Source organism: Ustilago hordei (genome assembly GCF_900519145.1).
Source record: "Ustilago hordei strain Uho2 genome assembly, contig: UHO2_contig_05, whole genome shotgun sequence".
In the NCBI taxonomy this organism is placed as follows: domain Eukaryota; kingdom Fungi; phylum Basidiomycota; class Ustilaginomycetes; order Ustilaginales; family Ustilaginaceae; genus Ustilago; species Ustilago hordei.
The window spans coordinates 1,385,700-1,410,025 of NW_024545279.1; the positions used below are offsets into that span (position 1 = coordinate 1,385,700).

Genomic DNA, 24,326 nt, shown 5'->3' on the forward strand with positions numbered 1-24,326 from the left:
ATTGGTCCGGTAACAAATGCAATCCGTAGAACAACACAATCATTCATGATCCATTCAGCAAGCGACGCTTGACGACTCGTGATATACAAGACAGCTGACCAAGTCTCGCGAGAGAAGCCTGCTGTAAGGCTTCTGTCCGTGCGAAAGCCGAGCAAATTGTTGGCAGCCTCTTCGTGTCCTACACACTGCGAGTTTGGGCGATCTCTTCACATTAGAGATCCTGTCCTCCAGCTCTCGGGACATCCTTACTCAATGTGCAAGTCAGTCTTGTTGTTGACCAGCACAGCTCGTGATTCAGAAAGTAGCCGTAGAATTGAGTCTGTCATTGCTAAACGTACACAAAGCGTGACCAACTGTTCGTCGCCAGACACAATTGATCGAGCTCATTGCTGCGATTCGCAAGTTTCAAGCCGGTCTAGCCGAACCAAAGCATCAGACTGAGCAAGCTATTGTCGCAAAGCTCCGTTTCGAAGCGGTACTGCAACACAATCACGATCACAAAATTCGAAAATCGTGCTTCATGAGCGGACTGTGATCGCTTGTGGTCATTGCTTGCTTTCGTACCAGGCGGCTCTCAGCTTCACTTTGCCGATGTGCTAGACTCGCTTCTGTCTCTTCGTATGAAGTAGCCGAATCCGTCGATATTCCGTTGAGTCACGGAGCTGTGATTTGGTCTTGTTCAAGTGATTCATTACCGTCTGACAACACGAGTACAGAACACGCCCGTATAGCTTGCTTGAGCCATGAACGTGTTCCAGCTTGTTCACGACAGCTTATCACAGAGGATTATCGACTCCGTTGAGCTACGGAACTGCTTCGATTCCAAGTTTGAGCTCCCACATTGGCCAGCTGTTGCGCTCGAAGAATTTCGCAAGCAGACTTCGTCAACATATCCGGTTCACATGCTGCAAGAACAGGAGCGGAACAACAGAAGCTCCGTCTGTACACGGAGCTGTATTCTGCTCGTGACCTCCTTATCATCATGGGCTTGATTGAAAGATAGCTGAACATGCTTCTACAAGTTTTCTTGTCTCGCACAATGACTCAAGTTACAAGCTGCATGGCTTGGTTGCTTGTCTCAATCTCATTAGTAGTCAATCTTCAACTCCGTAAATAGACGGAGCTGCTTCTCAGCATCTCTCGAGAGCTGTGCCTTGGACAGCCAGCGAACACGACCAGGACCATGAGCATGCTTCGGACCGACACATTCGGTTGCCGACTGTATTGGCCAATGCTGCGTCAGAACACGGAGCTGGATCAAGGTGAATGTCACCTTGTCGCATCAGGACCCCCAGCATGATCCGACGAGTTGCTGAGCTTCACATAGCGTTTCGTCATCACACACAATTGAGTCTGCCGCTAACGTCCGTTCTGTCAATGGGATATTTCTGTCTCCCCCAAGCCCCAGAGCTGTCAGAAAACCGCGTTTATACTTTTGTCAGGGTCAGTCCGCAAAGCATGTGGAAGTTGGCTTTGTAGCCCGCTCACAGAACGAGCTCATGTGACTGGCCATAGTCGCATCGACAAGCCGTGCTCATCTCCGCCTCTTGACGATGCTGTTGTGTAGCCGCGTTCGAGCCTTCCGCATCAGAGCCAACACAACTTGCGGTTTTCAGCTCGCATTATCCCGACTCGAAGCGACGACATCTTTTAGCTTGTCATTGGCCCTCCGCTGCTAAACGGACCCGCCCCAAGTCGACGTTCCGCTTGAGGAAGATGTTCCGCACTCTTTGACAGACGGGATCTTGCCCGATGCTGATTGTGTCGGCTCCCGATTCGGCCACTTCCTGTCGTGCGAGACAACGCGTTCCTTGGTTCTTGTTAGAAAATGATCTCACAGATCGGCAGTTCACCGCTGTTGCATTTTTCAGCCTCCACCGTAAACAAACGATTCTTCCTGTTTTGCGAGCCTGAGAGCCTCTCACAAGACCGGCCACAACTCATTGAGGACGTGAAAGGTCAGGTTAGCATCTCAAATCGGGAGCACACAATACTACACAGACTTGACTTGAGCTATGTGAAATTTGTCTATAGGGAAAAAGACACTGCAGCGCAGCATCTCTAGCCAAGGATCGTTGACCATGAGCTATACATGAGGGAATGAAGATGCGATGAGAGGGGTGTGTGGATTGTATTCGTACAGAGGCGTCTATCTGAAAGGAGTAGCCATTTTACTTGGTCTCCTCACGGAGGTAAGTGATCAGGTCGTTGCGGTCCTTCTCCTTCTTGAGACCGGCGAAGGCCATCTTGGTACCAGGGATGTACTTCTTGGGGTTCTCGAGGTACTCGAAAAGAGTCTCCTCATCCCAGGTTACACCCTTGTTGATGTTGGCCTGGGTGTAAGAGAAGCCCTCGACGGAACCGGTCTTACGGCCGAAGAGACCGTGAAGGTTGGGGCCGACTGGGAGTGTGCGAGAGCAAAGAAGAGAAAAGCGTTGTCAGTCAAGTTGTTCAAACGTTCCACCGAACCCTCAGAGCAGAGCAGAGCAGAGCAGAGCAGAGCAGAGCAGAGCAGAGCAGCCATGGGTGTTCCGAGATCACCTTGCCACATCAACCTTCTACCTAAGATAGTTGTGTATCTCCAGCAGCGATATTCGTCGCAGCATGCTGCGGAGCTGGAGCGATGTGGTGATGTACGTTTGCTGACTCCGTCGGCGGCCTCAAATAGCAAATAGCGATCGACCGACGAATCGCAAGATGACGATGGCAGCGTTGCGTGTGTGCGCAAATGTCGTTGTCGTCATTGTTCCTCCGAGTCCATCCATGATTGCTCTGTCTTGTCATCGAGAATACCTACCCTTGTTGGGCTCACCAGCACCGAGGGTGTGGCACTGAGCGCATCGGGTCTTGAAGAGACCAGCACCCTTCTTGGAGTCACCGTCCTTGAATCCCATTGTGATAGATATGTATGTGTGTGTTGAAGGTTGGTAGAGGGAGAGTGTTGCGCTAAGATTATGGTGGGAAGTGTGGAAGAGAACAACGAGATGTCGACAATATATCGACCAGGCCGATTCCGGAAAGCCACAGAGCCACGCTTTCCCAGCTGATTCTTCGCTAAGCCCAGCTGGCTGACCCTTTCTGTGACCCTGAGTCAGTAAAATTAGGGCGATTTCAGCTTACGAAGTTGACTCTCACAACTGGCTGAACTAGTATTCTGACAGACATGCACGCAACACTCTTTCCGCACCGTGACAAACCGGAGGGCCAATCGCAAACGACGAATTTTCAAACAACGTCTGTGGATCGAATCGATTTTTATTTTTTTTTTCCTCCTTTTTTCTTCTGAGCTCCAACACACCAGCATAGGGCGATCCCGAGTTCGAATCTTCAAGGCCGATACCCGGGAGAGACAACGAACAGCTTGCTGCCGCCTACACAGTGAAGTGTCGGAAGCGCAGTTGAGTTTTTGTTTCCTAGGTCTTTGGTCAGCACATTCCTCCCTCATATTGGTTCATCCGGGGCTGTTGAAACACATCCACACACTGTACCTAACTGGATCCGGAAAGTGGCTACACCTATGACGGCTATGACACTGAGAAAGACCAATTAGCAGCGGAAGCGAAGCCGGCAGTCTTTCCGCTCTCACTCGCTGAGCCAGCAAATATGTTTGTTTAGCGTAGCGTGGCTCTTAACTTAGCTGACGATCTACAGGCCTTGGCGAAGAGATACAGTAGAGAGGGCCAGTTGCTCGTCGATTTGAACGGCTCAGGAGCTGTGTACGCGTCAAGTTCGACGTCATCGGTGTCAAATCGATCCGAAGCTTTCCGAATCTTTGTCGGCCGTGATATAAACCAATCGGGACTTTAAATTAAGTCCTTGCGATCGGCGATCAGAGGCTTAATTCCACATATGTAGCCTCGAGTGCGTGGCTTGGTCGCGACTCGTCTCCTCGTCTAGCCTTCGCACACAGCGGTCGTAGGACACTTGCATGAATCATCGTGAGCTTCCTCAACAGCGCAGTAGGCGTCAGGGTCAATGATGAAGGCTGCCTGCACGGCACATCGGAGAGTGGCTCCGACCACTCGACGAGTGTAGAAAGGAAGTGCGTTGAGAACTGAGCAAGATCTGTAGTATCGAAGACAGCTCGTCCAGAAGCAGGCAACGGCATGTGTCAAGCATGATCATCTATTCAATCCAAACCTTAACCTGGACGAGCTACAAACAAACATCCTGCGCCAGGAACACGTTGCTTGTGCGGGCATTCTGTCACGATTTGGGAAGCAACTCCAGAGATCCTATCCGTAGGGCCCCACAAGGACCAGAACCTCGAAGAATTGCTCGAACTTTCGGTATCAAGCAGACACCACAATTGTTCACAGTCGAGCGAGTCTGAAGAAGGCATACAGTGATTATTGGCAAGGAGCAGAAAGATAAGGTTAAGTATACACATGAGTCAAGAAGAAAGATTCGCAGTCGGAAAGAGAACGGTTTTGCAGGTCTATCCGGCAGGCTGGAATCAGAGAGAATACGTTGTCCGGTGCGATCACGTGTGGATGACCGTAGCCAGCCGCGAAAGTGGGTATCCAAATGGAATGCAAGTTGTTTGCGGGATCACCAACTTGAGAAAGTCGAAACGAAAAGTGGCAAAAAGCTGATGTCGAAACGTGGTATCATCGAGAGGTTTGCATGGTAAGTGGAAATGGCTGTTGTTTAGAGGTATCTAGATCGATCAGTCGCTTATGCGAGGGACTCCTTGACGGAGCGGCCACCGCGGAAGGCACCAGCACCGACAAAGATGACCATTGCAAACATGAAGGTAAGGATGATCCAGCCAATCCAAGCGAAAGCGGTAAGAGCCTTGGTCGAGTTGCAGTAAGGGAAGGGGTAGTCCTTGGCAGCGCAGTTCGTAACGCCTCCAGTGCGGTCGGTCAGAGCAGCAGCGCCGGCGAGCCAGAAGATCCAGGTAAGGCCGAGCGAGATAGCGTGACCGGCAATCGAGGTGATCACACCACCAACGCTAGCGAGGAAAAGACCAGTCTGTTGCGAGTCAAAGGAATAGAAGCAAAATCAAAAAGTATGGTTAGTAATTTAGTCTGCAAGCTTATTGTTCAGTGCAGCTCGCTCATACGGAAAATACTTACGTAGGCAGCGCCGACAATGAAACCCCACCAGCCGGCAAAGAGAAGGAAGCGGGTTGCGTTCTCAATACCCTTGGTTGGTGCGTTGTTGTTCTGGTTGTAGTCGGCAACGAGGGTCGAAGCGATAACGGCAACAATGAAAGCAATAAAGGTGAAGATGATGAAGCTGATAGGGTGGCCCCGGCGGATGGCAGCAGAAGTGTCGACCATTGTGAACGTTGTCCGAGGTGGTCAGGTGTGAAAGATTGGTTTGATGAAGATCGCTAGGATGGAGTTGATGGGTGATATAGACAGGAGCGATGTCAACATAAATATAGTGGAGCTGATCGAGACTAGCCAGGCTATATATATTCGACTGTGTCGAACAGTGTCACACGGAAGTTTCTGCCGGATGACGCGAGGCTGAGCACTGACGATGGCTTGAATGGATGATGAATGCGACGACGGTCAGCTTCTGCTTCTGAGCTCTCTTTTTTTCTTCTTTTTTTTTTTTTTTTTTTTTTCATTTCATTTTTTTTTTTTTTCCCTCCTCCTTGGTTCCAAGAATGGGAAAGGGAAAGGCTAGGCAGCAGTGTCAAACTCCTCTCTGCACGTCGACGAACCCACAGACAAGACTGCAGAACGCAACAGAACTGCGAGCTGTAAGATGACCTGACTTTGGTACGCAAACAGAGCCCAAATTGACGCTGCGTGTGACGAATTTAGACGCGACACGGATGCCGAGCCTTGGCGCGAAAGCTTTGAATCAGCTTTCCACTGCGCTGTTGGCCGCCTACAGCCCACTTCGTCATCGGACTTGCGCTCCAAGAACAGCCTCTCTTAACCACCTTCCCATCTTTCTATGGTGACAGTGACCCACCGACAACGACACTAAAGCTGAATGGCTGAAAGGGCCCTGGCATTTTGCAGGATGCCGACGGTCCCTGTCTGACTACTATGTCATCGCATGGCTCAGCCCTTTGTCATTCGCCTTTGTGCTCGTAATGCCAAGAGTCTCGACTGTTTTCAGCGCTCGTTACTGTACTCTCGCCTTCGAACCCCTTGACAACATTGCAGCCCACACAACAGCCTGAGGCTTCTTTCTTGACTCAATCTTAGTTCAAAGAGTCACTCGAGAGCTTGTGACCATCAGCCGGCCCGTGTTTGAGCCAACTCGACTTAACCTTTACACAGTGCTGCTAGGCATGGCCCGCGCAAGAGCGCGTGGAGGTTCAGTCAGTCTGTCAGTCAGATTCACGTTGTCCGGCGCGGCATTTCGCCATTTGCAGATCATCTCGGTGTTGAGTTTTGAGCCAAGGAAGCAAGCTTGGGCTGAGCAACTTGGCAAGAGCTATGCAACTGACCCCGACGAAACACTGCTCACTAAACCAAATACAGCAACTGAAACACCGCTCCTCTCCGTCGCAGAGTGTGGAGTCCGAGAAGAGAAGGAATACCAAAGTGAAGGAATCCAACAGGTCTGCAAATCAGACAGACCACTTCCGACAAAGAACTCGAAACCCTTGCTGCACAAGCCGAGCAAGGCGTCATCGAATGTGTGAGATATCGAATATCAGGATCATGCATCATCATCGTCGCCGCCCAAGCTGTGCCTGTGGCAAGAAGAAAGTGATCAGATAATCTGATCACAATGAGGGAGAGCTCCAACATTCCGGCACCACTGATGATAGTGGGGCTGGCAGTCATCTCATTTCTTCGAGACCAAGTATTAAATGTCAAAGGTTGCCTATGGTCAAGTTCTACTGGAGACATGGCGCTAGTTGTGAGCGACAAAGTGAGAACGGCCGAATCGCCGATTGGACTTAGATTGCCTTCCATTTCATCGGGACCTCTCAGTCGACCTTGTTGGGTGTCCTTCCTGGCACCGAAACAACAGGCAGTACAATGCTGCTTGATCTACAGCATCCGCATTCGACTAGCATGAGCACGGCATTTTCGCAGAGATTCAAATCAGACATGCCAAATATGTCTGCCCTGCACTTAACCCCCAGAGGGGGGGCAGGACCCCATGCCCAGGGCCCTCTAATAATGTTAGAGGGTAGTGGGTATGTTGGCTTGGGCCAGACCAATCACCCAGTAATGCACTGGCATACTGGCTAAGTAGATGTCTGAGGAGGGAGGAGGTAGTTTCCCTGCCAAGTTTCCCTGTCATGCTCTGCTCCACTGTTGTAGATATATAAGAAGTGGTACTTAGTTAATAGCCCCTATAGAGAGGACCATCCATCTGTACTCATGTTCATTGTTGTAGCCATACATAATCAAACCACATCCTACCAATCCAAGCCTGTCAACCTTCAACAGATAATGATATGCAATGCTACATCAAAGAGAAAGGAGTCCTACAGATAGCTTTGAGTTGAAGATTGAAGCTGCACAGCACCACCTCATGAAGCTACGTTCTAGCTCCTTATGGTATAGGTGTATGGTGTCATGGGCCTGGGTGCGCATAACGAGGAAAGACCGAAGTTCATATGAAGGTAGTGCAGGAATCGTGGAATCAGGTAGATCATAGGAGCTGTGACAGAGTTCACTGAGATTGGCAGTAGAATCAGCTCTATGGCAGACCACAGCGAAATCAGCATGAGCATCGTCGATATCACAAATCCCACCAGAATCTGCAGCAAGCGAGAATGTGTGGCAGATTCCATGGAGATCAGTAGTAAGGATGTCCATATGATGATTCACATGTGAGAGGGACCGAGCTCAGTGACACATGGTCAGTTACCACTCAGGGGCCCACAGGACAGGAGTAGAAGAGAACCATCGCTGGTCAAAGGAAGGAGATCTGTGTATAGGACACCAGTGAAAGGGACATGAAGAGGAGGAGCAGTGTCAATGAAGTTGACACAGCTCAGGAAAGACAGGAGGGACAAGGCTTGATATGGAGGAGGTGCCTCCTTGGAGATCCCTGTGCAGTACTTGACGAAGAGGGTACTCTCTGGAGAGAGGGAGCAGGAGCAGTGTTGCTGGTGACACTGCGAAGAGGTATATAGTCCTACCTCCTCATCACAAATGGTCAAGTGGAGGGTCATCCACTCTACTCACCAAAACAACTAGTATTACTTCAAGCAAATAAGTATCATTAGTTCACAGTCAGCATAGTAGTAATCAACAGATTGCTCCTCATCGAAGCATGTGTGTTGTATCACTGTTTCCTGACATCCAAAGGCAGTTTGTAACAAACCAGCAGTCCAGATAACAATAAAACTGAAGGCAGATGTCCACTGCAGCCCGGGGATCACTTCAAGCATTAGCTGACACACTGGACACTTGTGTTGGCATCATCAATCCATACTCACACCAGACCATTGGTGTCAACATCAAGTTCACTTAGAGTTGTATTGTAGTTTGATCATGCCAAGCTACCTCTGGATGGAGTGTCCACAGCGGTTAGTCAAAATCTGTCATAACAATAATACAACTACAGATTCCAACGAGAAAGGTGACAGAGAAGGCTCTGTTGCATATTTCACTAGGAATCGAAATACCATTAGCACTGTTGCATAACTTGACAGAATCGGTGATAGTATCAATACTACCACAGATCTCAGGTTTCAGGCACACGACCGCTGACATATGGTAATTGCAATGCTTGAAATTTTCAAACTAGGTGTGTCATAAGGAGCTTTGGCGTTGTCTTCCTTTAGTCTCAGTGTTCTTCTTCCTAAACATTGTCAGGGGTCTCGCACCTGAAACCCAGGTCGGTCTGTCGAGATACTCGGTGACTATCAAACTGTGCGACAGCTATTGTCTCGGTATCTGTCTCAACGGTGACTATCAAGTTGCGCAGTGACAGCGGGTGGCGTTCGTTGTATATACTATCGTAGGTTTCGGCTGACCTCTGTGGACACTCTGTTCAGGGGTAGCTCAGCATGATCAATATCAATGCATAGGTTATGATGACACCAAGGTCTGGTGTTGATGATGATGAGGTTGATGGTGTTGGTGATAAGGTTGGTGGCATCAACATGAGTGTCCAGTGTGTTGACTTGATGCTTGAAGTGATCCCCAGACTGCAGTGGACTACTGCCTTCAGTTCTATCTTGATCCGGACTGCTAACCTGCTATGGGCGCCTTCGGACATCAGGTAGTGGTGATACAACACACACACTACAATGAGGAGCAACCTTGATAGATTGCTGCTATGCTGACTGAAACTAATATATACTTATGCTGAAGTGATAACTAGTTATATGGTGAGTAGAGTGGATGAGGATCCACTCGACCTTTGATGATGAGAAAGCATGGTTATATACCTCTTCACAGCATCGCCAGCGATGCTGCTCCTGCTCTCTCTCCAGAGAGTACCTTCTTCATCGAGTACTGTTCAGGGGGCCTCTCCTGCTTGCTTGGCACCCCTGTGTCTCTTGAGCTGTGTCAACTCCTTTGACACTGCTCCTCCTCCTTGCTATCCTGCTGCTTGTTTGGCACCCCTGTGCCTCCTGAGTGGTGTCGACTCCTTTGACACTGCTCCTCCTCCTCAGGACCTGGTGTCAGTTCCTTTGACTCTTGTCTCTCGAGCCCCTGAGTGGTAACCATCTGCATGCTCCTTGAGCTTGGTCCTCTTTGTGGCTGTGCCTGCTCCTTGAGCTTGGTCCTCCTCATGGCTGTGCCTGGCCCTCCTCACATATGGCTCAGTCCTCCTTTGCATGTGAGTCCGTAGGAGTCCATGGTCTCCATGGAGACTGCACTATGACCATGCTCTCTAATGGTATCGACTAGATCTTCGATACTTGTGCTCCTTCCATATGAACCAGTGACCCTCCTGCTTCTTGAGCATTCAGGCCCATGACACTAAGTTCAGTAGTAGTTGCCTTTTTACTACAGATTTTGGGTTTCAGGTGTGCGACCTCTGACACCCCCTTGTCAAAAATGATTGTACTGCTGCTGGGTGAAAGGAAGATGAAAAAGCTGTTTTGCCTGTCTTTAGCCTTTGAACAGTGTGAAAGGGTTGATATTGGTCCATGAGGCAGATTCTTACTCCAGTAAGTGGTGAGAATGGCTTTTCGAGCTGCAAGAGCCTTGTCAATTGCAGCTTGTTGTATGCTGACCATACACTTGAGGAGATGGGGATGCCTATTGACAAAGTGTGATTGGTTGTCTCACAGCTGCTGGTAGAGATCATACATGTGTGGGAGGAGAGAGTTGTGGCTGATCACATTGAGCCTAGTTGCAGCAGCACTGTATATGATGTTGGCACATTGCCTCCAAAAGTGGGTGATATCCTTGAACTTGGCTGTGGTTTTGTTGCAATACTTGCATGTTCTGATCCCTGTCATCTCAGGCCGAGACAGGAGATTTGCTGGAGGGGGCATATTGGGCCTTGTGGTTGGATCATCTTTTCCCAAGGCTTCTACCACTTGATTGCCAAGATCTTCTGGCTCAAGCCAGCCAATGTTGGTAGGGATCCCATCACAATCAAGGGTGGTTGTGTTTTCAAACAGCCAGATAGTGTGAGGTGTCAGGGGTCTCGCGCCTGAAACCCAGGTCAGTCTGTCGAGATACTTGGTGACTATCAAACTGTGCGACAGCTATTGTCTCGGTATTGGTGACTATCAAGTTGTGCAGTGACAGCAGGTGGCATTCGTTGTATATACTATTGTAGGTTTTGGCTGACCTCTGTGGACACTCCGTTCAGGGGTAGCTCGGCATGATCAATATCAAGGTTATGATGACACCAAGGTCTGGTGTGAGTGTTGATGATGATGAGGTTGATGGTGTTGGTGATGAGATTGGTGATGTCGATGATAATGAGGTTGATGGTGTTGGTGATAAGGTTGGTGGCATCAACACGAGTGTCCAGTGTGTTGACTTGATGCTTGAAGTGATCCCCAGACTGCAGTGGACTACTGCCTTCGGTTCTATCTTGATCCAGACTGCTAACCTGCTATGGGCGCCTTCGGACGTCAGGTAGTGGTGATACAACACACACACTACGATGAGGAGCAACCTTGATAGTTTGCTGCTATTCTGACTGAAACTAATGTATACTTATGCTGAAGTGATAACTAGTTATATGGTGAGTAGAGTGGATGAGGATCCACTCAACCTATTGATGATGAGAAAGCATGGTTATATACCTCTTCTCAGCATCGCCAGCGATGCTGCTCCTGCTCTCTCTCCAGAGAGTACCTTCTTCATCGAGTACTGCTCAGGGGCCTCTCCTGCTTGGCACCCCTGTGCCTCTTGAGCTGTGTCGACTCCTTCGACACTGCTCCTCCTCCTCATGACCTGATGTCAACTCCTTCGACACTGCTCCTCCTCCTCATGACCTGATGTCGACTCCTTTGACACTGCTCCTCCTCCTCATGACCTGGTGTCGACTCCTTCGACACTGCTCCTCCTCCTTTGATCAGTGTCAGTTCCTTTGGCTCTTGTCTCTCGAGCCCCTGAGTGGTAACCATCTGCATGCTCCTTGAGCTTGGTCCTCTTCGTGGCTGTGCCTGCTCCTTGAGCTTGGTCCTCCTCGTGGCTGTGCTTGGCCCTCCTTTGCATGTGAGTCCATAGGAGTCCATGGTCTCCATGGAGACTGCACTACGACCATGCTCTCTACTGATCTCGACTAGATCTTCGATACCTGTGCTCCTTCCATATGAACCTGTGACCCTCCTGCTTCTTGAGCATCCAGGCCCATGACATGAGGCTCTGCAAAGATGGAAACAGTAGCACTGATCCAACAGTTGTGCAATGCTGTGCCTTGAGGTGGAACATACAAGGTGTTGATGAGATTGGGGTCTGTGTCAGTGGTCATGCACCTGAAACCCAAAATCTGTGGTAAAAGGCAACTATGACTAATTTTGGCAAGATCTATTGTAAAAGCCTTCTATTGTTATTCTTGCTGGAATCTGCTGTAGAAGCCTTCTATGACTGTTCTTGCTCAAATAAATTATAACTAAAGGTTATCATGGATTTCAACTGACTGCTGGGGACACTCTGTCCAGAGGTAGTTTAGCATGATCAATATCCAATAGGTACTTTGAGATGACACCAAGGTCTGGTGTGAATGTGCTTGCACCAACACAAGTGTCCAGTGTTGACTGAATGGTTGATGATCCCCAGACCACAGTGGACAACTGCCTTTGGTATGAGATCAAGAGAGCTGGACTGCAGTATGAAACCACCTTTGGTGTCAATCAAGATCTGGACCACAGTATGTACTGCCTTCAGATGGCATCAAGAAGCAGTTACAACACATGCACTATGATAGAAGCAATGCTCTGCAATTGCTACTGTTGACGAAACTACTAAGTATACTTGTGAGAAAGTTATAGCTAGTACTAAGTAAGGTAGATCGGGTACAACACAGTCCTGCTCGTTGTCAAGCTCGATCATTAAGTAGGGTACTCCCACATTCGGCATATGCCACCTCGATGTAAATATATCAAGCTGAGAGCACTAGGCTCTCACCACGTTCCATTTTAGTCAATTGAGTATGTGTTCCTGTCTTAAACAGCAGTGACATCGTGCTCCGACTCTCACCGATCGTTGATCATCGGGATCCGTTCTCCTCACATTTTTTCAATATGATCACGCTCAACTCCGTTCGTCCCTGTGTCCGAGAGGCTTCGTCTCAATAGCACTCACACACAATTTCAGAACAACAATGTTACTGTAACTCTTTTCTACTACCTTCAATACACACCACACAACCCGAGGCTAGGGCATGGGAAGAATACAAGTTTGGCATTGAAGCGACATGTACGCCTGAACGGGGAAAATGATGAACAGCGTGAAACGAGAAGCTTTTTGTATGTTTGAATGGAACAAGCGCAAAGCGCCACATGGAATGCCGAGTTGCTGCCCTTATCGAGCTGCAGGGTTGTCACAAGAAACAGAGCAGAGCATTTCTTACGCTCTACCCTGAACCTCTAAACATTTTTTATGTGCGAGTGACGTGAAGGAAAAGAGGCAGAAGTGATAGTAATCAGGAAGCATGCAAATGATTGCAGTGCTAGTTTACTGGCCACGAGCCTCCTTCTGTCGTCGTCGCTGGTCACGCTCCTCAGTGATGGTAAGAGCAACACCACCGCCACGGGGCATCGAGATCATGGGCTTGCCCTCGGAGCCAATAACGAAAACGTTGCCGAGACGGGTGGAGAAGTCACGGCCGAGGACGTCACGGATGTGAACAATGTCGAAGCCACCAAGGTGTCGCTCCTTGCCGACGATAACACCGGCACGGCCCTGGTTACGACCACCAGTGACCATAACGGTGGCACCAGTGTCGAAGGCAACAAAGTCGAGGATCTTCTGCGAGTCAATGTCGAATCGGACAGTGTCGTTGACCTTGATGGCAGGGTCGGGGTATCGGATGGTTCGGCCGTCGTGCGTGACAATGTGGGGGACACCACGGGCACCGAGCTGCACCTTCTTAACCTTGAGGAGCTTGTAGGTGGCCTCCTCGGCGGTGATGCGGTGGACGATGAATCGGCCCTTGACGTCGTAGAGGATGCGGAAGTGCTCTCCGGACTTCTCGATCGAGACAACGTCTTGGAAACCAGTAGGGTAGGTGGGGTCGGTGCGGACCTTGCCGTCAATCTTGATGAGACGCTGGGCAGTGATGGCGTTAACCTCACGGCCGGTAAGGGCGTACTTCAATCGGTTGCGGAGGAGGATCTGATAAAGGGAAAGGACAAGATGAGATATAATTAGCATGTGTTGTTCAGGCGATCGAAGCGTGTTGGTGTTGCAATGAAGCCCTTCGACAAGGCAACCAGAGAAGCGTCACCAGGTCGCAAATCAAACCTTCCCAAGCCAACAAAAAGCTCATAACACCTGTACAACGACGCAGCTGCGTGGTCGCGTAAGGTAGCTCATGATGCACATGGTCTGCCGTTGCCGTTCCATCGTGAAAGCGGTCCCTTGGAGATTCATGAGCTTCCGTTGCATAGTTGGACTCGGAGGCGCCTATCACGAGAACCCGACCTTACTGAACTGCCTTGATCCTTTTCTTGACGATGCCGATGTGCATGGTACTTTGCGGAACCCTTCCGGTTGTGATTCTCGAACTGTGTGTTGGACGACCATCACCTGCTATCGGTGCTAGATCATTACGTGCTTCGTCCTCATCAATTCCGTGCGCTGCGATACTGCGGTGCTGCTAGTCTGCCATTGCCATGTCCAATATCCTGCTGTTCGCCTGCGTTTCATCGTGGTGCTTCTGGTGTCTTTGTCGGATGCCTGCGAATGGCTGGGATACTTACGACCAAGGGGAGGGCCTCACGGAGTTTGTGGGGACCGTTGGAAGGTCGGGGAGCGTAGGTACCAGACAGCTTGTCCAGCATCCACGAGGAGGGAGCGTTCAGGCGCTTAAGGTGGTGCTTGGGTCCACGAACCACTGTGATTTAAACGAAGAGTAGCGTTTGCAATGAAAGGTAGTGGCGATGCGATAGATTGGTGTGTGTGTTATTGTTGGTCGTTGGTGATGTTGCAAACAGATGGGCAAGTATGGTGAGTTCCATGTTCATTCGATGATAGGTTCTTTGATGATGCGGCTTGGCTGATCATCATCGTATCGTCAATGCTACAGCACCACTGTGATGGGTGTCCTGTGGCATACAAACCCTCCTATCCTACCGAGAACAAAATCCTTTCCGGTCATATCTATCCTTCTGTACTGTTGCTGGACTCCTTGCTGATGACTGCTGGGCGATACCGATGCCGTTCTCAGATCGATGGTGATGAATAAACCGTGTTGACAGGCTACTTACTCTTGAGGAATATGCAATGGGATCTTGATGGATGTCGGTGTCAAGGTGGATTGCGAGGAGACGAACACTTGGGACTGGGCTTTGTCTGTAAACCCTGCTGCTGCTGTTGCTGTTGCTGTTGCTGTTGCTGGCCTGCTGTGCTTGCGAGATTGAGAGTTTCGAAGTCTTCGTGTGGCCTGCTTGCTCTCAAGCTGGCCTTCTGCCGCCCGGAAGTCTCAATTTCCCCCTCTGTGTCAATTTCTCAACTGATCGTGGCTAAAATCTGCAAATTTCTACAGTTCTGATCCGTTCAGCACGTGACGCAACAATTCCTTTTTGTCTGTAACGGAATTCTTTTTCGCAACGTTGTAACAAAGGTACCGATGTAACACCGCTAATTGTGTCGAAATTTGCCGAACCTCACGTCAAAATATGCAACCCAATGTTCCCAGGCGAGCTTCCAAGACTCTGGACCGAACCAGCAGGTTGGCTTGTCAAGTGTCGTTAGTCAGAAGAAGCAACTATTGAGAATGACGATCCAATATGATGATATTGGTTGACGTAAGCAGATACAAAGGGGATCGGGTGGAGGACAGTCTGATCGGTGATCGAGAATTGGGTACAACATAGTCCCGCTCGTTGTCATAGCTCGTCATTAAGTAAGATCTTCCCACATTCGGCAAGTACCACTCATTTGTATATATATCAAGCGGGGAGCTCGAGGCTCCCGCCACATTCTTTCCTTAGTCAATTGAGTATACACGTTTCTGTCTTAAAACAGCAGTAACATCGTGCTCCGACTCTCACCGATCGCCAGTCATCGGGACCCGTGCGATCCACTTTTTCTCAGCAACAAGTCATGTAAGCAGACCTCCCCTTACGAGGTCAGGCAACTGCATCTCGCTCATTGACCACACATCATGCAAGCGAGCTAGACAAGAGCCAAGGATAATTATGCTGTGTTGCCACCGTATGTATGCTGACATTACATGAGACTAAGATGGTATGTGGTATCAATTAGAACGTTCTGATAATGATATGATTAGTTGCAATGCTGAGATGTGGGGTAGGATTGGGAATGTGTCTGTGAAGAGATCTCGTGATTAGACATGACAAGCTGTAATGGCGATGGCAGCGGCTTGGTATTCCGGTAGCTTTCGGCGGCAGGAGTGGAGCCTGGATAGTACGGGCTCGACCTGTAGGAAGGAGCAACGAAAGAACCGCGAAGTGAAGATCGGTGACGTGGCTCAATGATCTGCGATGGCTCTTTGCCGCTTATTGGCATGCTGCCATAGTCGCTTCCAATCGAGCTAGCTGAAGACTGCTGAAGGGAGAGATCGGCACTGAGAGAAGACAAGATCTGCTGAACGATCTTCGAGTTGCGCTCGCCGCGATCAGAGTCAAGGGCAGAGTCCTTGCTGAGAGCGAGCATGACAGCTCGTTCCACCGACTCTTCGAGAGCGGATTTCGGTCGGCTTGGCTTGGACGGTGCATCGACTCTTGCCTCGTGAGAAGCCATCGGGCTCTCTGCGGGCGCAACATGCGAGTCTTGCACCGGGTCGAGGACGCTTCGGGACTCTTGTGGACCTCGACGCTTCTTCATGCTAGCCCAGTCGCGTGCGGCTGCAGCGAGCGTGCTGCCCGAGAAAGAGGCGCGCGGGCTACTTGTCATCAAACGAGGCGAGGCAACGGGAGAGGAGATGACATGGTGTTCGCGGGGGCCTGAAGGAACGGCGAAAGAAGAAGGTGATGGTGGCGGCGGTGGGTGTTCACCTTCACCCTCAAGCGCAGGATCGAAGGCAAAAGCACCCACCCCCTCCAACGCAGCGCTCGACGATTCCGCCTCGAGACTGATCTCAGCAGCTCGAGTGGCTTGCTCGAAGAGCTGAGCATCTGAGAATTGAGCGTCGGCAGTTGGCATTAAAGAATGCGACTCATCGACCACGCTGGGCCTGGCACCAGCGTTACCATGATGATCCACGCCGAACGACCCGGGACGTCGACCAGGGACCAAACCGGATCGGACTAAGGAGCTACGCCTCCTCATATCTTGAAACGATGCAGTCATGGGTGAGATGAGCATCGACTCGGTACCGTTGTCGACCCAAGGGTGGAAGAAGCCACGGAACGAGCCGGAGCTAGGCGTTGAAGGGTAGGCCGTACGAGGTCGAGCCGAAGTCTGCTTGCCAGCCGCTCCCATAACGTCGAACGAGCGCGGTGAAGGGAGCGACTGATCATCGTAGGAGCAGTGCTGCCACGTGTTTGGAATAGGAGGTGGCAGCGCTCTACGACCTTTCCAAGCAGGCGCGGGCATGTTGTGCTCATCGACAAAGCCAACTCGGCCTTGAACTGCATTGGTGCTGAAGCCATTCTGCATCGCCCTCTCGCGATCCTCTTCACTAATCGACAGGTCCGTGTCTATGGTTTCCGGATCCAAAGGTGGCTGAGGCCCTGATACGAACGGTGGCGGAGGCGAACAAGGTCGCAAAAGTGGAACAGTTGATGCCCTGCGTCCGAACAGATCTTCCGCGACGCGACATGAATTCGTCGGAGCTGCTTGCTGCATGCCGCCTTCGATCGAAGGTGTTCTTGAAGCGAGTCGGAAAGGCTCAGGCGAGGGCGCCGGTACCGCTCCCGAAGCACCGCTCGAGCCGGAAGTTGGCGAGGTCGAAGGCGATGCATGCAGAAAGACGGTCTGAAGTGCTTGCTCCGAGGACTGAGCGTCGCTCTCTTTGCCTTTTGCCGTCTTGGCTCGCTTGCGAGCTGGAATCGCGGTCGAGTGTTTTTGGCGTGGTCGCGTCGCCTCGCGTGCTCTCTTGATGGCCTTGGAAGGCTCAGGTCGAACGACGACGCCTTCCTTACCTTGCGCTTTGAGGATGATATCTGCGATCTCTTGGCATTGTTCCTCGCCGTTCTCGAGTTTCTTGACGTTGCGCTGCTTGACTTCAGCTCGGCGCGTGGCGGGTTGATATCGATAGTTGGGGAAGAGCTTCTTGTGACGTTCCTTCTCCTCCTTGGCGATCTCCTCGTAGTAGGCACGATCTTCGGCATTCAGACTCTTCCACATGTGAGCGATGATGCGGCTGATGTTGCGATGATCGTTCTCGACCTCCTTGGGAATAAGCTTTTGTGAGACAGTATGAGATCGGAAGATAATGTAAGCATTGCGGGGACGCTTGATGTGATTTGGAGGGTTTTTTTTGGCATGCGAAACACCAGGACGCTTGGAGGGCGGTAGACGCTTGATCCGTTCGGCCTCTTCAGTATCCTCTTCATCGTTAAAGCTGGAATGCGACAAGCTCAAAGAAGATGCACCGCCTTTTGCCAGTGTGATCTTCTGAAAGAGTGGAGGTGCGTCTCTATCTGGCTGCTTCATCTCAAGACCGTCTTGAGAAAGGGATCGCTTGACCTGAGTATGTTCCTGATGAGATCCGGGACAACTACCAGCAGAGGGTTCTGAAGGATCTGTGGACCAGCCATGAAAAAGATCCACAGTGATGTGATCGCCACAGTCAGAGTCGGTCGGCGCCGCCGCTCTCGCTGCTTCTCGACCGGCTTGCCTGGTCTGGAGGCGTGTCGTTGTCGGAGCCATCGTAAAGTGCGACAAAATACAATGCTTCCTTTGTCGGATGTAGGCCGGGACAGAGTATAAGAAGATAGCTGCCAATCGAAGACAGTAAAAATATGGCGCAGGAGATGGGAAGTGGGGGGACTTGGAACCAGTCATGGTCCGTTCGAGTGCCAAGTTAATATGTGGGAAGCGCTTAGTGCTCAGCAGAGGTGACAAGGCGCTTGCAAGTTGTATGCTGTTGACGCCGGGACGCTCGACCACGGGCAAAGAGACAAATGAAGTGCCGCACTTTCATCAACTCGGGCAACGAGTCCGCCAAGAACAAGGTGGGCTCGACAGACGCTTGCGCTGAAAGCGTTCGGGGTGATGATAGAGCAGGCTACAGAGCATCAATGTGTAAATGAGCATGAGTTCGGAGCAAGAACAATGGGCAGCCATTGATGCAACATCGCGAGGCGCCAAGTAGCTCATGCTGTATCTGGATGCAACATCTCCCAAATTTGCTGGGGTTTGGGCGCTCGAGGGATGCAGCTTAGGAGCTACATTCTTGTGCAAGTACAAAGGACAAAGGACCAGCAATAACATTGTGTTGTTCGGAAGATACATGGATTACATGTCGGCCCGAAGTATACATGCGAGGACAAAAGAACAAAGGGAACTAGAGACTCAAGGAAGACTTTTGGGTTAAGGATCAGGCACAGACTATGGCAGGGGAAGCCTTGTAGGTCGAAGACCAAAGGAAAGTCGACTTGACTTGATCTGCAGGAGTGTTCAAGCCAATCATCGCTAATCCTGGCGAGGCTGCTTGCTGTCTTTGCTGTCTTTGCTGTCTTTGCGCTCTTTGGCACCAAGGCATCAAAGCATCAAAGCCTTAAACGAAATCTACCCCAGAAGCAGGCACCGATCCTCCTTCCGGACGCATTGACCACTGCCCATTTTCAGCTTCATTTCAGCCTACAGCGAATGTTCCAATGCTTTGAGCCTGCGCTTCATCTGCGCAGTGGACTTGCATCTCCCTCGAGGTCAAGCGTTGTTGGTGCCCAGTCGAGCGCTGCGGAGTGTGGAAGGCTTTGTAAAGAGTGACAATGATTTTTGATGATACGGGGCGTGGAACTGTGCACGGAAGCTAGCGCGATGGCAGCCAAGTCAAGCCCGTACCACCGAAGGGGTCGGGAGGGCTATAGATTCAGGAACACTCTGACGGCGCTCCCGGAGCTTCTAGCGGGGCACGTGTGGAACAAGAGATGCTACCGTAAAACTTGAGGGCTTGCAGCATCCAGTCAACGACTGCAGTTCGGGACAAACAAACAATGGCAAGTAAACGCCACCAACTTGCCTCTCTTGCATATGAACTGCTTTTTGCTTCCTATTGTCTTGCAAGGAGGCTGCAGGCGCCAAAAGCGTTGGTAAAAAAACTTGTTCCCCATTTCGCACTGTCAATGTCTCAGTCGTGTATACTATGGAAGCGCGCGAAACGCCCCGCATCGACCTGTTCTTGGTCCTGCCGACATTCGAGCGCCATCTGATTAGAGTGGTAGGGGGTTGGCATCACCTCTTAAGCAATTCCAAAGGAACTCTTTCGGCAGCTGTGGCGCTTGCACACCGCTCCATCGCGCCGGGACTCGGAAAGAATCCTTGTTGCCAAAGGAAGTAAGTCAGAGAGGAATGCCATGCAAGCCAAGGAGTAACGACACCATGCGGTCACACAAATTCCGGGGCCTGCCATTTGAGCGACGGCCCTTTGTTCCTCTCGGCGCTTCAATCCTCGTGGCCTGTTGCCAAGGCAGCCGCCGTCTCTAGAAGCTCTAAATCCCCATAGGATGCCTGAGCCGCTCGCTTTACTGCACTCCATAGAACACCGCCGTGCCACCCCAACGTCGAAGCCGCGGCTTTGTGAAATGCGCAAGGAGCCGACACGGATCACGACGTGGTGTCCAAGACCTACTTGACCATAGATACCGAATTGTTAACTGTATCTGGTCTACAGATCACAGACTGCAGTTGGTCGCCTTGACTGGCTTGCTGGAAGGGCTCGAGTCGTTAGCAGGCCTGCTTGCTGCAAATGGCGCTGAAACTGTCTAAACACATTGCTGGTCCCTCATTGGACGCTCGAAGCTGTTTCAGGCGAGTCTATCCCCATTTAAGCGACGTGCTCAGGTCGGATCAAGATCTGAAAAGAATCTACAATGGCTGTTGAACAAACTTGGGGAAGCAGAGCGCAGAAACCGAGTCAAACATCTTCAAACATTACAACAAAAGGCTTGATAATGGACAGCATTCGCTATCTTGCTATTTTCCCCAGAGGAAAGGGACCGGATTCGGTCTCTGACCGAAAGCGAGGGTAGTTCGGTATGCAAGTATCCCATGAATGGTGAGTGATGCTGCATGCACGCAACAATGGAGCGCGCAATAGGCTGCCCTGAATGCTTCTCATAATTGCACGCTTCTCCATCTTTCCCAGAGAAGCAGTGTTGCGCTGTTGTGTCTCCAATCCCGACATCCGAACAATCCACCCGACCATGCAGATATGCCTTTTGCTACAGCCACAGCGGCAACAATGGCGTGCAATTCAAAGCCAGACATGCATTGTTCTGACCTCCTGTTTGTCTCATGTTGAATGCAGTCTAATTAGTCGGATACACGCAATAGACAATCGCTCTTTTTTTGTTTTGTTGATGGGTTGGTCTGCGTGCATATGGTGAGGCGACTATGGATCTCAGACTTCGAGACTCATTCTTTTGTGTTGGGCAATTACTGCACCATCCCCAACCGACTGGTCTCAACCGAGACACAGTGTGTCGACTGGCGAGCTCCAAACACGGCGGTGGCGGTTGAGCGAAAAAGCTACATTTAGAACTCAAGTAGTATTGGGGAAGATCTGCGATCTGCTATTGTCTCTACGTGCCATCTCCCACGCTGACTCGACAAAGTGCGGCTATGTCTGTGTCTACTGACCATGCCGTGCATGATCGCTCGCATGCAATGCTACCAGAGTCCATGGGATTTCAAATTGGGCTCGATGCGAATCGCTGTCGGCCGAAACAGCGTTATCCCTGGGAAGCTAGGTGTCCTACTTATCTCTGAGCATCCGACATCTGCACGTCGTCTTGACTATCAACTACGGTCTGGCTAGCGACTGCACCGTGTGTTGATCTGTTCTCGGTCGTGCTGTGCATTGCTGTTGCGTCTGAAGCGCTTTTTGACTTTGCTGTCCCTGTTGCTTCGTCCTTGTTGTTACTTGCTGCAGCACGCTCGGCGACAGGAGGGCAAGCGTTGATTTCCTTGGTCATCTTGACCATATCCTGTCTTCCGCTCGCATACATCAGCAATTGATCCGCGTATCGTTGCATCTCTTCAAGCGGGATGGTGAGGCGGAAATCGTTGAGGAGCAAGAATTGCAGCTCGAGCTGGTTCAGTTCATGCGGCGGTAGACCACCCACTTTGGCGTAACGGCTGTTAGTATAAAAGACATCGCTGAAGAACTTGCTCGCCACCGTCACTCCGGCGATCATTAAACGATGCACATTGTAGCTATCAATGGCAAAGCCGCGGATACCAGGATGGGTGTACGGCTGTGCTTCCCTCGTAGACATGGATGATGCGCTGCCGTCGGACTGCCTTGCTGAAGCATCGATGCCCAAATCGGATTGACCTGTAGCACGTTCGACGGCACGAGGAAGGCCGGCTGCCTCGCCTGCGACCTCACCGTCACCGTTGGCACCAAACTTGGCGCCTGTTCCCATCCTGCTCATGCGATCAAAGTATACGAGCAGGCTCAAAAATACCTCATTGGTGGCGGGGCAGTATTTGAGGATTCGTAGCAAGTACGACTCGATGCTGATGCTTGGTACGTTGCGAGCATGGAAGCACAAGGTGCTCGAGGGAGTCGCAAGCGCTCCCAAAGCTGCCGTGGTCACCGATGGGCGTCGAGCGTCGCTGAACGAGAGATGCGAGCCGGGAGGAGCTGCACAGTTGTGCATGGACAACGCATCAACTGCTTGGCCACCGTCTGCAGGTGTAGCTGGTGTTGGGCGATCTCGACTGCGCGCAGCTCTCTTGCTTCGGGACAAGTCGTCCTTGCTGCCGTCCGGTTGAAACTCGTCGTTAGCCGTGGCGATCTCGTGCAGCAATGTTGCAAGGATTTTGAGCAGCTCCTGGGACGCAAAGGTGGCAAGATTCATCTTGGGCAGCGGTGGCGGCTTGCTTCTGTTTGCCCTATCGTTACGCTCGGTCAAGGAGCTGGAGGAGACCTGAGGAGACGCTAGAGCAGAGGCTCGTGTGCCGGAGATGGATGCCGGACCCGCTGAAGTAGCATGACCTTCCTCTGTCCGCGTCCGTGGCGAGGGCATTGCTGACGTAGATTCCTGTGTGCTATACTGTGGCATCGCATCAGAGCCATGCCACTGACTGCTGAAACCCGTAGAACGATCTTCGGGTCTGACGATTCCTGTCTGGCTAGAAGCGCCCGCAGCAGGCCATCCTCCAGTTGACTGATGCGATCCTGCCTTGTGCGTCGTTGAAGGACTCGTCGACGTGTGTGTCGTTGGATGCATGCAGGTGCTCTGTCGGGGAGATCTAGAGCTGTGGGAGAAAGAATGCGAGCTGGCGTTATTATTGTACTGTGCGGAGGTATACGACGGATCGAGGTTGCCGGAAGCACGGGACCCACCAGGGCTGGTGCGGCGAGTTTTGGGTGCGGGACCACGACTGTTGTCCGGGCTTTCAGCGGACTGAAAGTTTCTTGAGCTGTATGAAGGGTAGTCGGAAATGATGTTGCTCGACGGCCCAGCATGACGAGAGTCGGCTGTGCCGTAGGCGGTGCTCGAAGGCGGCTCCATCGCGGTCAAGTACGCAGAACTGTTTCGTTGTGCACTCTGCGATGCGGATGCGGATGAGATTGGCTGATAAGAGCTAGTAAATGGCTCGTACAATCGACCGTCTACGTGGGTATGAATAGCACTCGAAGGTGTATTGCCGGAAAGCAAAATAGAGTGGGAGGGTCGCTTGGTCAAGGCGGACCCTTGTGTGTGCTCGGGTGCTCGATCGTAGGCGCTCGCGGGACTGGTGGAGCTGGATGAAGGGTCGGACAAGGTGGGGCGGGCTCGAAAGGAAGCTTGTGACGATGAGGAGGTATAGCAAGAGCTCACGGAGGAGGACTGCGGTGGTGAGGCAGCAGAAGGGTGATCTGGGCTGTTTGAGAGCATGGTTTCAGGCTGGAAGAGGATGCGGAACAGCCACTGCGGAGATCACAGCGAGCGGGTCTAAAGAGCGGAATCAAAGGTATTCAAGGTGAGCGAAAGTCGACGCCGTCAGATCCGTACTAGACCCAAGACAAATCGGACCGCTTCCCCAGTCAAGCTGCAATATGGATGCTGAGAAGTGAAGAGGAGCTTGAGCCAGTCGGTCTCGATGTGCTGAATTACTATCACTGCAGCGGAGTGCAAACGATGATCTACCACAGCTGCCGATTCCTTGTTGTTGCACAAGAGGCCGAGCAAGGGCCGCGAGTGGTCGAATTAAGGTGCAATTGGCCGAATCGAGGATTGCGTGTGCGAAGAAGCCGCTTCGAAGCAGACGAAAGGAAGAAGCGTGAAGGCGGTCACTGCGGGCAGTATTGCGGGTCGTACGTCCGTGTACTTTGGAAGTCGTCCTATTGGTCGCGTTGAGCGTCGTGACGAGAATATGATTTGCACGTTTGCACGGTCGACAAGGATAGTGATGGTCGACTGGCAAGTCTGCGTCGGTAAAAAGTTAAGAAAGAGAGAGGTGGAGAAGGAAGGTGTTAGTGATGATGATGACGACGACGAGCACAACCACGTTGAAAGTGTCAGACGTTAAAGACAGTGGAGTTGCTTGAAAAGGGTGAAACGAGCAGCCCAAAGCTCAAACAGACTGAGCTGAGCTTGTGCGGTGCTCTGCTGTGCTCTGCTGTGCTGTTGATGTTTTTCTATTTCTATTTCTATTTCTATTTCTATTTCTATTTCTATT

General features: G+C 51.1%; 6 protein-coding genes across 6 annotated transcripts; 1 reads left to right on the plus strand and 5 right to left on the minus strand.

Annotated features, from left to right (window-relative positions):
- Positions 1-2,171: 2,171 nt before the first annotated feature.
- On the minus strand, positions 2,172-2,894 carry UHO2_03381 (putative CYTOCHROME C; the record flags this gene model as incomplete). Its single annotated transcript, XM_041558296.1, has 2 exons — positions 2,172-2,401; positions 2,798-2,894. 2 exons carry the CDS (start codon positions 2,892-2,894, stop codon positions 2,172-2,174), a joined length of 327 nt encoding a protein of 108 aa, XP_041414230.1.
- Positions 2,895-4,677: 1,783 nt separating this feature from the next.
- UHO2_03382 (uncharacterized protein) lies at positions 4,678-5,288 on the minus strand (the record flags this gene model as incomplete). Its single annotated transcript, XM_041558297.1, has 2 exons — positions 4,678-4,977; positions 5,082-5,288. 2 exons carry the CDS (start codon positions 5,286-5,288, stop codon positions 4,678-4,680), a joined length of 507 nt encoding a protein of 168 aa, XP_041414231.1.
- A 974-nt stretch (positions 5,289-6,262) lies between these two features.
- Positions 6,263-6,619, plus strand: UHO2_03383 (uncharacterized protein; the record flags this gene model as incomplete). Its single annotated transcript, XM_041558298.1, has 1 exon — positions 6,263-6,619. The coding sequence occupies one exon, from the start codon at positions 6,263-6,265 to the stop codon at positions 6,617-6,619; it is 357 nt and encodes a 118-aa protein (XP_041414232.1).
- Positions 6,620-13,034: 6,415 nt separating this feature from the next.
- On the minus strand, positions 13,035-14,362 carry UHO2_03384 (putative ribosomal protein S4.e, cytosolic; the record flags this gene model as incomplete). Its single annotated transcript, XM_041558299.1, has 2 exons — positions 13,035-13,694; positions 14,282-14,362. The coding sequence occupies 2 exons, from the start codon at positions 14,360-14,362 to the stop codon at positions 13,035-13,037; spliced, it is 741 nt and encodes a 246-aa protein (XP_041414233.1).
- Positions 14,363-15,809: 1,447 nt separating this feature from the next.
- On the minus strand, positions 15,810-18,359 carry UHO2_03385 (uncharacterized protein; the record flags this gene model as incomplete). Its single annotated transcript, XM_041558300.1, has 1 exon — positions 15,810-18,359. The coding sequence occupies one exon, from the start codon at positions 18,357-18,359 to the stop codon at positions 15,810-15,812; it is 2,550 nt and encodes an 849-aa protein (XP_041414234.1).
- Positions 18,360-21,412: 3,053 nt separating this feature from the next.
- On the minus strand, positions 21,413-23,542 carry UHO2_03386 (uncharacterized protein; the record flags this gene model as incomplete). The annotated part of the gene is made up of 1 exon (XM_041558301.1): positions 21,413-23,542. One exon carries the CDS (start codon positions 23,540-23,542, stop codon positions 21,413-21,415), a length of 2,130 nt encoding a protein of 709 aa, XP_041414235.1.
- Positions 23,543-24,326: the final 784 nt, after the last annotated feature.